Genomic DNA, 13770 nt, shown 5'->3' on the forward strand with positions numbered 1-13770 from the left:
TTGCTTTGGAATCATTCACTCCCCAAGGAGAGAGGGCGGGAGAAGACTGCACATGCACAGTTGTCCCAGCCCCTTTTGTTTGGTTTCCTTATTACGCAATCATGTTTAACATAATTATTTTGTTTTTGTTGACTTTTGGTTGGGAAGAGGGAAGGGAATGTATGTGAGGATTTTAATGAAAATACTATTTTCCCCCAGAGGGAGACGGCTCAGCGTTTTCCTCACTGGGGAGACAGCTCGCCTCTGCCCCACACCAAAAATTTCCACCAACGGCAAGTTGCTTTTGAGCCCACAACAGACTTCTGTGGCTCGGCGGCTCAGGTCCCGGCAGGGTGACTCAGACTGAGTTTTGTCTGTGTGCTGAGAGCACTGACCCAGGCCACAGGCTGCTGCTGGAGACTTCTAGCCTGTACCTCCTATGTCCTGCAGGAGAGAGGAAAACATCTACCTTGTGGCTTCAGGCGGGCTGTGATGAGCTCCTGGGCTGTCCTGCTGCTGACCCGTAAGCAATGAACTGATTTCATGTCCAGTTTCAGAATGTGGAAATTATCACCAGGGTCTGCTTCTTCCCCCTCCCCCGTCCCCCTTGGTCCAGTCTGTCTGAGCTTAGCTCAAATAAGAGAAATTCCAGTGAGGATGAACCTATCTCCCCTCCTCTCTCGAACTGTGCTCTTGAATAGGGTAGCCACTAGCCACATATGGCTATGCAAATTTAAGTTAACTAAAATTAAATGCAACTAAGAATTGAGTCCCTCAGTTGCGGTAGCTACAGTTTAGTTCTTAATGGCCATGTGTGGTTTGTGGCTACCGTATTGGACAGCCCAGGTGTAGGACAGGGCCATCCCCGCAGAAAGTTCTGCGGGACTGTGTGGCTTTGTAGCATTGCAGAGACCCTAGGATTAAATCCTCTCTTGTCCTTCAGTGCCCTGTTCCCTTACCATGTCGTCTTGCTTGTGTGTCTGCCCTAGAGTGCAAGTCATTGAGGGCAGGACTATGTTGGTTTTGGTCTGCTTCCCATGCCTTCTGTAGTGCTGGGTTCTTCACAGTATTCTCTTGTTGAGTACAAAAGTAGATGAATGGGTGGCTAAATAAGTAATGTTTGTGGACCCACAGTAATCCCCCTGGGGCCCTGGAGGTTTTGATAGGATAACTATGAGGGCACAGTCATCCTACCCAAGCTCCATTTTATAGAACTCATTGCTTTTTTTTTTTTTTTTTTAAACACAAACACACACAGTTCCTAAAACAGATGAAAACAAGACACCACAGTTGATTGAAGATGGTCTTTAGCAAGGGCCCTATGCTGTCTCGGAACTTTTTAACTTGGTCTCAGGGATCAGTAATTTCTAGCTGGGACCTTTTGGGAACTCTTCTGACACCGGAAGGATGTCCATGTGTGAGGCAGGTGGGGTTTCTTCTGAAGCTCTTTAACCTGTCTCCTGTAGACAGAGTGTTCCCCTAGTTATTAAGCTGGTTTCTGGCGTCTATGTGGTGCCTATGTTGGTCCAGAGAAGGCCGTTTCCAAACCAAATTTATGGCCTGTAGTTCAATGCCATGGTGACGCCTGCAGCTGTCATCCCCTGTGAGCTGAGGAGGAGACAACAGGGTCACCTCCTGGAGTATGAAAAGAAACTGTCTTTTTTGCTTCCTGTTTGTTTGTTTTTAAGGCGAACAAGAGCCCTACGAGGAGCTCCTGATAGTAGGCTTAAAGTGGGCGGGGCTGTCCTATCTAGATCTTCAGGTTAGTGTCTGGCACACAGTAGGTTCTTGACGAACAGTTTCTGATTTTGTGAATCAGTTTTGCAATTGGGCCAGAGCTGTTTTAGCAGTGTTTCTCTGGCATAATGAGCGGCAGTGCGGGCTAGTGGTTAGAAGCATGGCCTGGAGCCGGGCCTTTGGTATCAATCCCAGCACGGACATGCACACACTGTGCAATCTTGGAGAAGTTGCCTAACTCCTCCGGGCTTTAGTCTTTTATCTGTAAAATGAAGACCGTGACATACCCTGCCTCAGAGGGTGATTGTGAAGATTACATTGTTGGCATATTATAAGTAATATATAATTATCAGCTTTTATTATTATTACTCTTCAGACTTCAGGTCTGGCTACCAGATCCCTGTGACCAAGGATGGGTCCCCTGGTTTTCCCAGGCATTGGAAGGTACATATATTTCCATCCTCGTGTGTTCATGAAAACAGAGGGCATGTTGTTCCTCGGCTCCTGCTGATTCACATGGCAAAATAACCTAACAAATGGGTCTTAAGAATCAGCGTGTTATTTCACATAAGTAGCCCTGACTTCCACGGACAAGGAGCGAGTGGTGTGATGACACAGTGCCCTAACCTGCTCTTGGTCAGCCTTGCGCGTGAGGACATGGATCCTGCCGTCTGGCCTGGCGTCTGCTGCTCACCAGGGAGAATGACGGAGCCAGGTCTGGCTGCATTCTAGGTGGCAGAGAGATTAGGAATGGGACTCAGGGAGCCATACTGAGGGAGGAAGGGAGGCCGGCTTTGCTGTTTGCAGCCTCCTGTGTCCTGTGCCACGTTCAGCTGGACCTTTGGGTCCCACGCTTTCCCTGGTGCATAGTCGGTTGGAGGCTGGGGGCTCTAGTGGCAGAGGGGCCGGGGTCACCTCAAGATAACTTAAGTTCTGGGGTGGAGCTAAGGCAGGAAGCTGTGCCCACTGCTGCCTACCGTGTAACTCGGGAGGGAGGGGGAAAGCTCAGAGCATGAGCGTGGAGAAGAGGCCCAGGGATCCCTGGGTGGCAGGAGCCTGGGAGGCCAGTCCTGTCATCTGCACCAGCCTGTCACCTGGTTCTGAGCTAGTGCCACGTGGGAAATGCCATGGCAGGGATGCTTCATCGCACAAGAATGGAGCACCCAGTGTTGCTCCGATGCTGGGGCTGCGTTCACAGGCAGAATAGACAGAATCCTTGTCATGTGGGGCTCTGAGTTGGTGCTTCCATTGTTCCTCAAAGCACACAATCAATGCATCACACAAACTGTGTTAAGAGCCGTGAAGGAAAAGTGGGGTGTGAGAGGTTATTATAGGGGGACCATCCTCACCTGTGAGAGTTAGGGAAGGCCTCCCAGAGGAGATGACGTGAGCTGAGGTCTGTAGCAGGGATGGGAGAGCGGGGAGCAGGAGCAGCGTGTCCAAAGGCCTGGAGGTGGAACCAGTGTGGCTCTGGGGAAAATGCAGGCCGGTGCCTGACCAGCACAAGCAAGGAGGGGACAGAGCAGGAAGTGCTGAGGCCAGAGAGGGGCCCTGGGGTTAGATCTCCACAGGACAGAAAACCACGTGAAGGTCCCCAAGGGCAGTGGGACACCTTAGGTTTTAAGCAGGGGCAACCTGAGGGGAATTGAGGCTGGGGATTGTGTGCCCCCTCCTGCTGTCCTATCAGCTCATCCCTCCTCTGTGTGCCTGCCTGGGAGGCGGCAGGCTTCCTCTGGACGTGACTCTATATATTATTGATCTTTATCTGGGAACACGAGGCTCTATCATGAAACACTCCCAGGACATTTCCTTTTGGGCTCTGGGCAAGACTTAGGTTGAACCTGTGAGTGTGGAGCTCAGGGTCTCTGAAGGGAGAGCCACAGTGCACCGTAACCTGACGAAGCCTGTGCAGTGCTCTCAGCCCTCAGCTCTTCCTCCCTGTGCTGAGCAGCCAGCACCAGGCAGGAGTTTGGGGGGGTTGGGTTGGGTTGGGTTGGGGTGGGAGGGACTGGTTTTGCAGCTGGGAAGCAGTCTGTGCATTAATGGACAGGCTTGGACTCTCTTAGAATCTTTCCAGTAGGGGGCGTCTGTTTCCAGTGCTCCCTTGAAGAAATGGCACTGCCTCTGGACCTCCCTCTGCTGTTCTGGAAAAGGGTCAGCAAGTTCTCATCTTTCTGCTTCACACAAAGAGCCTGCAGATATACCTGAAACAGGGGCTGTGGTCACACCTTCCCTGTACCCTGTGATCTTGGTGTGGTCACTCAGTCAACTCTAGGACCACTGCAGCCAGATGTGTGCTCATGACATTGCCATGCATTGTGGGATACCCATTCCCTCGCTCCGCACTGATGAAGAGCCTTCAGTGTGCCCAGATTCTGCTGTACGAGGGTGGATGAGAGGAGACCCGGCTCTCAAGGCCCATGCTGTGGAATTATGGGCTGTTCAAAAGAAACTTATGGATTGTATGGCCTCCTGTTAACAGGGGTTCACTGATAAAGGAGTTCACGGTTGAATAAGTTTGGGAGATGCATCATCATAAATGCCCCTTCCTGGTTATCCATTTCTATGTAACAAACTACCACTAAACTTAATGGCTAAAATAAGAATTTATTATCTCTCACAGTACTGCGGGTTGATGGGCATCAGCTGAGCGGTTCTCACTTGGGGTCTCTCACGCAGTTACTTCCTCTCATCTCTGTTAGTTGCAATCAGACAACGACTGGGGGTAGACTTATCAGAAGTTGCTTCACTCACATGTCTCCTGGCCTGGGTTATCTGGGGATTTCTCCCTGCACATGGTTTCACCACATGGTAGCTTGGGCTTCCTCATAGCATGGCTGTCTGAGGGTTGTTAGGCTTCTTACATGGCAGCTGGTTTCCTCCAGAGTGAGTGTTGCAAGCGGCCTGGGAGGAAGCTGTAAGACTTCGTATGAACCTGCTTGGAAATCCCCAAACTTCACTGCCACAGCCTTTTATTGGGTAGGTAAGTTAGCGAGGCCAGTCCAGATTCACGGGGAGGGACTTAGACTCCACAGCTCAATGGGAAGAGTAGCAAATAATTTGCAGCAATCTTTAATTTACTGAATCTCTTGGAGATTCACAATGCATGAGAATGTATCCAAGATGCCTGAGAAGTCCTGAAGAAACCTGTTTAACTCAGCATTTTTCAAGCTGGTTGTTATTGTTGTTTAAAATCAGGAACTCCTTTACTCACAGAAAATCATTTAGCTTGAGTTCTGCCAGAGAGCAGTGGGCCTAAATGAAAAAGTAATCAATTTGTGGATCAATATTACTTTCTAATAAATAAAACTATGCAAAGATGGAATCTAGAGATTGCTAGGGACTTCCTAATTTGGGGAAGTACCAAAAGAGAGGACTCGTGACCTGCATGAATGGGAAGGCTGAATGTCTCAGTGGGAAAAGCTTTGATTTGACTTCTGGCCAATCACATGCACCACTTACAGCTTTGTAACACTGGGCAAGTTACCTCTCTCTAAGCTTCCGTTTCCTTATCTACAAAATAGATGGTTTCTATTTCATAGGGTGGTTGTGAGGATTGATGAGATAGATCCTGTGGGGGAATTACCCAGCACAGGTGCCTTCCTTGGTAAACTTTGTGGCTGCTCAGTTCCCTTCCACATCCAGGGTTTAATAACTTTGGGTTTCTGGCCTTGCTAAGTGAGTCAGTATTCTAAGTCATGGGCTCGCCCTAAATTTTCTTGCAAGAGTAACCTCTATACCCTTTCACTTTTTCCAATCTAGTTTCTCATAAGTGACCGCGACCCTCAGTGCAACCTCCACTGCTCTAGGACTCAACCCAAACCCATCTGTGCCTCCGATGGCCGGTCCTATGAGTCCATGTGTGAGTACCAGCGAGCCAAGTGCAGAGACCCAGCCCTGGGTGTGGTACATCGCGGCAGATGCAAAGGTGAGTTGTGCACATCTCTACCCAGGTGAGGAGAGATGCTTGGGCACCACAGATTCCTGCATGGTACACTCCTTAGCAAGGGGTCGGGGGGTGGGGTGGGGGGGAGTTGGGGATCTCAGAACGAGTCTATTTATCTGGTTTTCTATCCTACCCCCCTACCCTTTCTACCAGGGAATGTGAAGTGAACTGGTCTACCTGAAGAAATGAGCACTTTTCTGTCTTTGAAACCCTGTCGCCAGGCTCGGGCTTAGAGGGAGGTGATGCTGTGTGGCATGGGCTATTTATTTTTATTTTAAAAATGGAGATGCTTAAAATAGCAAGACATTATTGCTGGCTTCTGAACAGGGGTTCCAAATGGTTGGTCAAGAGATGTGGTGTTGTTTTTGGTCCGCTCACCTGTTTAAAAATATTAAAAACATTTGAGACAACATTTAAACATTAGGAGATTCAACATCAAAATCCGGATTTTGGTACTTCTCATAAAAAATTGGGAGCTCTGGGAATATTCTGTTTGTGTTCCCTCCCACAAGGCAACACACGGCTAGAGCGCGTAGCAGCCACCTCCTGTAAAGGGAACCCGCTCTCCGATTTGTCACCGGCCTCAGCACCCACTATGGTGTCTCCAAGCTGAATGCTCCTCTAATTCCTGTCACTCTCCTACCCGCTGCAGATATTTGGATTTGTGATTCTGAGCTGCTTGGAGCCATTATAGGAGTTGTGGGAGGCTAAGCAGGCCTCTCTCGAGCCTCTGATTTCCCGAAGGAAGTGCTTGCCATTCTTGAACTAGAAAACATCTCGGAGGCCCCGTGGGCTTGCATGTTTTTTAATAAACCCAGTGAAAAATAAGAGAGGTGGGACAAGCTTTTGGGGGTACTTGGGAGAAAAAATAAGTAGAAGATGGTATAAATACAGCCCCCACTTTTCTAAGAAGAACACAGACGAGGAGGATGAGCCCGGGACTCACTGGCCCTGCCTGTCGTTAGAGGAGCCGGTGCTGTGGGGGCGCCGCTGGATTGTGGTGAGGATGGACGGAGAGATCCTGCAGGGTCCTCAGGCTCCCAGGTCGGGCAGCCATCCTGAGCAGAATCCAAGGGAGGTGTGACATCTGCTCGCTCCTCTCCTCTTCTAGACGCTGGCCAGAGCAAGTGTCGCCTGGAGCGGGCTCAGGCCCTGGAGCAAGCCAAGAAGCCCCAGGAGGCGGTGTTTGTCCCGGAATGCAGCGAGGATGGCTCCTTCACCCAGGTGAGGCCTTGGCCCAGTCTCTCTGGACTCTGGAACGGGGCCGAAAGGAGGTGCCAGGCACGGGAGGGCCGCCCCGAGCCTTGGCTCTCTGGGAATCAGCTGAGGGCTCTTTGACACCCTCTGTGCTACCTTCTGGTGCCTACGTTCCCCCTCCTGGACCCTCCACGCCGCCCCTTGCCAGCTGGCAGTGGGCGCTGAGAAGGCGTGTGCAAGTCTGAGCCAGGAAACTGGCATTGCTTGGTCCCCGTCCTCCCTGCTGGCCCTCTCCATTTTTCTCTCCTGTCAAATGGAGGCTGATTATTTTTTCTTATCCTTGCCAGTTTCCATGGGCAACCCTGGTATTCCCTTCACTATTTATTGCTACTGCTCTCTGCTCCCCCCCCCCCGCCTTCTCCCAAGTCCTTCAATGAAGCAGGTACCCCTTGGGGTACAAAGTGTACTGTGGTAATTGGAGTACGTGGTGTGTGTGTTTGTGTGTGTGTGTGAGTGTGTGTGTGTGAGTGTGTGTGTGAGTGTGTGTGAGAGTATGTGAGTGTGTGTGTGTGAGTGTGTGTGAGTGTGTGTGAGTGTATGTGTGAGTGTGTGTGTGAGAGTATGTGAGTGTGTGTGTGTGTGTGTATGAGTGTGTGAGTATGTGTGTGTGTGTGGCGTCTGCGTTCATCCACGTGCGTGCATATGCTCATGTGTCTGCGTGCACACAGATTTTAAAGTTTCTTTTCAGGCAGTCCCGCCTCTCATCCTGCTCTGGCCAGAGCTTTGTGTAAAAGTAACGCTGGCCGTGATGATGTTGGCTCAGACTATTTCTGAAACAGGCAGCAGGGGACAATAGGACAGCAGGTTACTCCTTCAGAAGCGTTTAGGCTGGAGGTGGGGCAGGAGGCGGCTGGATGAAGGCACTGTCCATGATCGTGGGGAAGGTCACAGGGCAGAGGTGCGCCAGCCGGGGGGTTGGGGATGGTCCTGGTGCCTCCACTTTCTCTGTGGAAGAGAGCGGAGTTGGGTGGAAGCAAAACCTTCAGAGGTTTCAACCTTCCCTGCAATTCTGACTCGGTGGGGCAAAGGGTGTGGGCTGGCCTTCGGGCCCATGGGTTTCAGGTCTCCTTTCAGGGCTGGGCCCAGGGGAAGGCTGGTTTCAGACTGACCACCTGCTTAGGGGGAACTGTGGTGGGGTGGTGGGGAAGTGGTTGGGCCTCATATTTTTAGAAATTCCCAGCGGATTCAAATGTTTGTCCAGGACTGAGGGCCACTGCATTAAAACAGGCCTTGGCTCATTTGCTCACTGAAGCCTCACCCGGGCCTGTGAGGGAGGTGCGATGATCCCATTCACAGAAGATGCAACCACAGCCGGGCGCAGAGTGGCCGAACTGGGTTGCAAACTCAGCTCTCTCTAGCTCCAGAGGCCTCCACACTCTGCTGTTCTCTGAATGGGCAGCTTTTAAGTGGACTCTGACGTGTGGACTGGCAGAGGGCAGTGTAGTGCTGTGGTTAGTGCACCGATCCTAGTGCTGTGGCTAGGGTACCAGACTGCCTGAGCATGACTCCCAGCCCCCACCCCTCAGGCAAGCCACTGAACTTCTCTGGGTCATTATTATCCTTATGGGAAAACTGGAGATTATCTCCATTATTGTACATAGTGATAATTATTATATCTATTATTATGCTACTATTACTACTATCAATAAACATTACTATAGCTTACCTCATAAGGCTGTGTTGAAGATTACATGAGTTAATGCATGTAAAGCACTTGAAGCACATAAACTGTGTATAAATATCTGTCATTGTTATCATCATCCTCCCCATCTCCACTCTGGCTCTGCTACTCACGTCTCCCCCAGATTTTATGAATGATGTCACTTAAAGAAAATAAAAACCTTGTGTCGAACCTCCCCAAGTTTGAAAATTGATTAGCCCTCTCCTCAATTTTTTTTATTACATTATTTATTCTAGTGGGAAGATTGCAGGCGATCTTTGTGTATGGATTTGAGAATTCAAACAGACCTCTCTGCGCTGAGTTTGGGGCCGAGATGGGGTAAAGATCATAGGAAGGAGGCACAATCTCGTCCTCCCTCCCCCCTTTTCTCCAGGCTTGTGTAATTCTGAGTGTGTTGCTTATGAGAGCGGTTGACCCCTGCCCTCCTGGTTCTGAAGTGTTTGCTGCCGCATGACAGACAGCTGCTGGCCAGCCTTTGTTTGGGCGAGGCCAGCCGGACCAGGTGGAGGAACTTCCAGATTAGTCAGGGCGGAATTGCTAAGTGAGAGGCCCCTGAAGTTCAGCAAAGGTTGGGGAGGCAGTCAGGAACCCCTCATTTGTTTGACACGGTAAGCGCTGCCATGTGTCTGCAGGCTCAAGGCTGGTCACCCCGGTGGGCAGCCAGGCAGCCAGACAGCCGGCCGGGCCCGTTACAGTGATTGAATTGGATGTGCTTTTCCCCTTGATCAAAGACACTGCAATAACTTCACAGAACGAGGCTGCCTCTTTGAGTGAGCTTCAATCGCCCTGATGGGCTGCCAAAAGGCGAGGGACAAATTGCTTTCTCCCTCCCCCAACCTCCACCAGCACCGAGCTGGACTCTTTTGTTTTTTAAGACTGAAACCCAGAGATGAGCTATGGCCATGCTGCTTAACTATTCTTTATAATATTGATATGCATGTATCTTGGTGTCAATAAAACATGTTAGCCCTATGAATTATGAAGTTTAGAGGGGGAGGGAAGGGGCTTGAAAGGGACTAGGTTTGTCTGGCATCGGACACAGCTTGGGACCACATGACTGGTTTGGCTTTCATGGGGTTCATGTGGGATGCAATGATCTCTGTTCTCTTCTTTGCTTTCCCTTGTCCTCTCCCCTCCACCCCAGCTCACACAGCAGAGTGGTTGGTGCACATTAGATTTTTTTAAAACCTTGATACCTACCCAGTCCACATCCCAGACCATGAAATCAAATCCTGGGAGGGGGACCCCAGGTGATGCCAGTGTTGGGTCAAAGGGCTTCATCACCCTTGTTTTTTTTTTTTAAGTTTTATTGTTGAAAATTTTTAAAAAATATATGTTTTTGTTGATCTTAGAGAGAGAGGAAAGGAGAGGGGGAGAGAGATAGAAACATCGATGAGAGAGAAACATCAGTCAGCTGCCTCCTGTTGAAGCTGGGTGATGGGGATGGAGTCTGCAACCAGGGTATGTGCCCTGACCAGGAATCGAACTGGTGACCTCTTGGTGCATGGGTCAACGATCAACCACTGAGGCACACTGGCCAGGCAGTATCACCCTTGTTCTTTTTTTTTTTTTTTTTTAAATATATATATTTTATTGATTTTTTTATAGAGAGGAAGGGAGAGAAATAGTTAGAAACATCGTTGAGAGAGAAACATCGATCAGCTGCCTCCTGCACACCCCTACTGGGGATCGAGCCCGCAACCCAGGTACATGCCCTTGACCAGAATCAAACCTAGGACCTTTCAGTCCATAGGCCGATACTCTATCCATTGAGCCAAACCGGGTAGGGCATCATCACCCTTGTTCTTGATTGCATCATTGGAACATGAAGTTAATGCTCTTTGGTGACCTGCTGAGTAAGGTCGGGGGTCTGTGGTCTTTGTCCTCTGCTGTGGCCTTATCTGGGCATCAGGAACGTGGCTCCTGACATCTGTTCTACCAAGTTCTCTGCCAAGCAGTTGCCCAATGCCCGAGCTGATTCACAGAAACCAGAGCTGTAGTAGAAAGGTATCGGATCACCACCACCAGGAAGTGTGGCTGGAGTGTGTCAAGCTTGTGCATCCCTGGATAATAACGATGACGACTCTTTATCGAGTGCTACTTGGTGCTAGGCACTGAGTTTTACACCCATAAATCTTTATTAGGACCTCTTGAGGCAGTTCTTAATACCCTTATTTATAAAGGAAACACGAGCATCAGAGGGGTTGAATAACTGGTTCAAAGTCACTAAGCTAGAAAGGACTGGCACCCAGCCTGTCTAGTTTCAAGGCCTGTGATCTTAACTTCTTTGTGCTACAGAAGGGTCCTTGATATAAATGTAATTTATTTCCCATTGTTGTTCTAGAAATCCCCTCTCTGATGCTGTTGATCAACTGGTCAAGCAAACCTTTAAAAAAATCCTTTTGATTATGGAAAATTTCAAATATATAAAAAAGTAGAAATAATAGTATAATGAGTTCCATGTATCCATCACCCAGCTTCAACAATGATTGACATGTGGCTGATTCTGTTTCATCTTACCCCATTTTTGTCTTCCACTCCAAATTAGATTGCTTCAAAGCAAATCCCAGGCAATATTTTTTCATTTAAGACAATTTGGAGCTTTGCTATGTTCTGAGCTATGTGCTGGTTATTATGGGGGATTCGAGAAATGTCATGACCTGTGCCTTCACAGATGTCACATGCAGAAAAGAGATGAAAACATATGATAAAGTAACCAGTGTACGAGGTCATATATGTACAACTGGTTATATTTCAAATGCTCAATAATTTACAAGTCAGTAGTTTAGAATCCTGAATGTACATACTTTATTGTTGAGAAAACATATACAAATTAAAATTTTTTGAACATAAAAATCACACCTGAAGCAAAACTAAAAGGCAAATGATACACATTATTAGCCTTAATGACAAAGGACTAATATTATATAAAGAACTCTCACAAACCAGAAAGAAAAAGATTCTAGTAGAAAGTGGGCAAGAGATATTAACAAACAGGTTACACAATAATAGATAGCCAATAAGGGAAAATGAATGATGTCATTTTTCTTAGTAATGAAAGAAATACAAATAAAAATAATGATGTGTCACTTTGCTTGCCAGATGGGTAAAAATTGGAAAAGGCTTGAATGAAGGGAGAAGGTGACCCCCACATTGTAGTTGGGGGAGTAAATTGGCACTGACTTTTGTGGCATAACTTTGCAGTATGGGTCAAAAGTCTTTAATTGTGCCCACATCTTAAACCTGAAATTCTACTTCTAGGAATTTATTCTAAGAAAATAATTAAAAATAAGTGCAAATATTTAGCCACAAGGATTTCCATCTAAGTTTTGCTTATAGTAGCAAAAATTTAGAAAAAACCTAAATATCCATTAATTGCCCTAGCCAGTTTGACTCAGTGGATAGAGTGTCAGCCTGCGGACTGAAAGGTCAAGGGCACCTACCTTGGTTGCAGGCTCCTCCCCAGTCTGGGCCCTGGTCAGGGCTCGTGCAGGAGGCAACCAATTGATGTGTTTCTCTCACATTGATATTTCTCTCTGTCTTTTCCTCTCTCCTCCACTCTCTGTAAAAATCAATGGGAAAATATCCTCAGGTGAGGATTGAAAAAACAAAAGTACTAAATATCCAATAATAGAGAATTGCTTAAACAAAACAAATTATGACATAGCCACACACTATGCAGCTAGCAAAATGGGGTGTTGCAAAGTTTTATTTTATATATGTGTATCTGTAAGTATGTTAGGGACTCAATTAATTAAAGAGAGAACTATTTTCATTTTTTTTTCTAAATGGAAAAGTTACATATACTTTGTAAAAAAAAAATTCTGACAATACAGAAACACATGAGGCAGGAAGGTAAAGCCCTTGATTTCATCTTCCTGAAATAAGGACAATGAAGTCTATAACCCTCTAGATTTATTTTCACTGTGAGTTCTTATTATTTAGGAAAGAAATGGTATAATATCGTATATCATATATAACACTTTCTTAAACTAATTATATTGTAGACCTATTTCCAGGTTAATTACATGTAACACTACCTCATTTTTAAAAATGGCTGCCTTGTATTTCCTTGTATGAATGTACCATGAATCCTGGAAATGTGGGGATTAAATTTTTAGAAGGTGAATATTGGGTCAAAAGGGCATTCACTTTTTAAGGCATTTGATGAGTGCTACCAAACTGCCTTCCATAGTGTTGAGCAGTGGTTGTTATCAAATACATTCCCAAGCCATTTTAACTTTTTGTGTAGGTGGATTGTAGCTCTAATAACCCTATAGAATATAAAACTCCATTCATAATGTTACTTCTATATGAAAAAGATGCGTTAGGTTTCCCATCTTTGCTCCATGTCCCAGGAACAGTCTTTCTTGATATACTAGTAGATCTGTCTGGTACTAACCCTTTCCCCATTTTCACTTGTTCTAATCACTGTTCCTCCACCAATGCACACATATACGTACTCTTATTTTCTGAAGTCTTTTTTTTTTTTGCATATAGGGATCTGGGAAGCTGTACTTTCTTCTTCCTGATGCTATATTCTGAAGTTGGAAGCCCAAAGGAAATGTGTTGTGGCTTTTTGGCAAAGACAGTGGGCTCCCCTTGTCAGCATCCTATAGCTCTTACTGTTGTATTTGCCCAAACCTAGGGAATTACAGCCCATTTCCTAAGTGCCTGGGCTTGAGCTATGAGCAGGCCTTGATGTTCTTTTTTAGCTCTTCCTCCTCCTCCCCCCGCCACCCCCCAGCCCCACAGAATAGAACTGCGCTTCCTGAAGTCACCCCTACAAACCTGAGTTGTGTGACTAGCTTGCCCTAGAGACACCTGGGTTTACCAGCTGGGCCTCCCTCTTCCAGCTCTCTAGCAAGTACGGGAGGTATCTGTGATTTCCTAGACTGTGAGCTTCTGCTGGCCTCAGCTGCTTAAACATAGACAGGCGGGACTGCTGAGCGTCTTCATAGGGTGACGAGGATTTGTCCTGTTTTTGATGAGCCTGGAGGTCCCAAAAGAGTCCAGAGGCTCAGAACACTCCAGTACTAAGAGCCTGGTTGCATCCATAAGCTGGAGTGTTCTGAGCTTCCCAGCCCATGGCTCCCCCCAAACAAAGCCAGTCCGGTACGTTTCACTGGGCAGTGCCCTGCATTAGGCTCCCTCAGCCTTCTGCGCATGT

At 47.5% G+C, this 13770-nt stretch overlaps 1 protein-coding gene across 5 annotated transcripts in view; it reads left to right on the forward strand.

The window, feature by feature from the left end:
* Positions 1 to 13770, forward strand: part of SMOC1 (SPARC related modular calcium binding 1) — a 149768-nt gene that overhangs the window by 62035 nt on the left and 73963 nt on the right. For all 5 annotated transcript variants that reach the window (XM_036311338.1, XM_036311347.1, XM_036311365.1 and 2 more), the window contains exons 2-3: positions 5479 to 5644; positions 6774 to 6886. In XM_036311338.1, coding sequence (XP_036167231.1) covers positions 5479 to 5644; positions 6774 to 6886 — 279 coding nt within the window. The remainder of the gene's footprint in view (positions 1 to 5478; positions 5645 to 6773; positions 6887 to 13770) is intronic.

Source organism: Myotis myotis, unplaced genomic scaffold, assembly GCF_014108235.1.
Source record: "Myotis myotis isolate mMyoMyo1 unplaced genomic scaffold, mMyoMyo1.p scaffold_m19_p_1, whole genome shotgun sequence".
Taxonomy (NCBI): Eukaryota; Metazoa; Chordata; class Mammalia; order Chiroptera; family Vespertilionidae; genus Myotis; species Myotis myotis.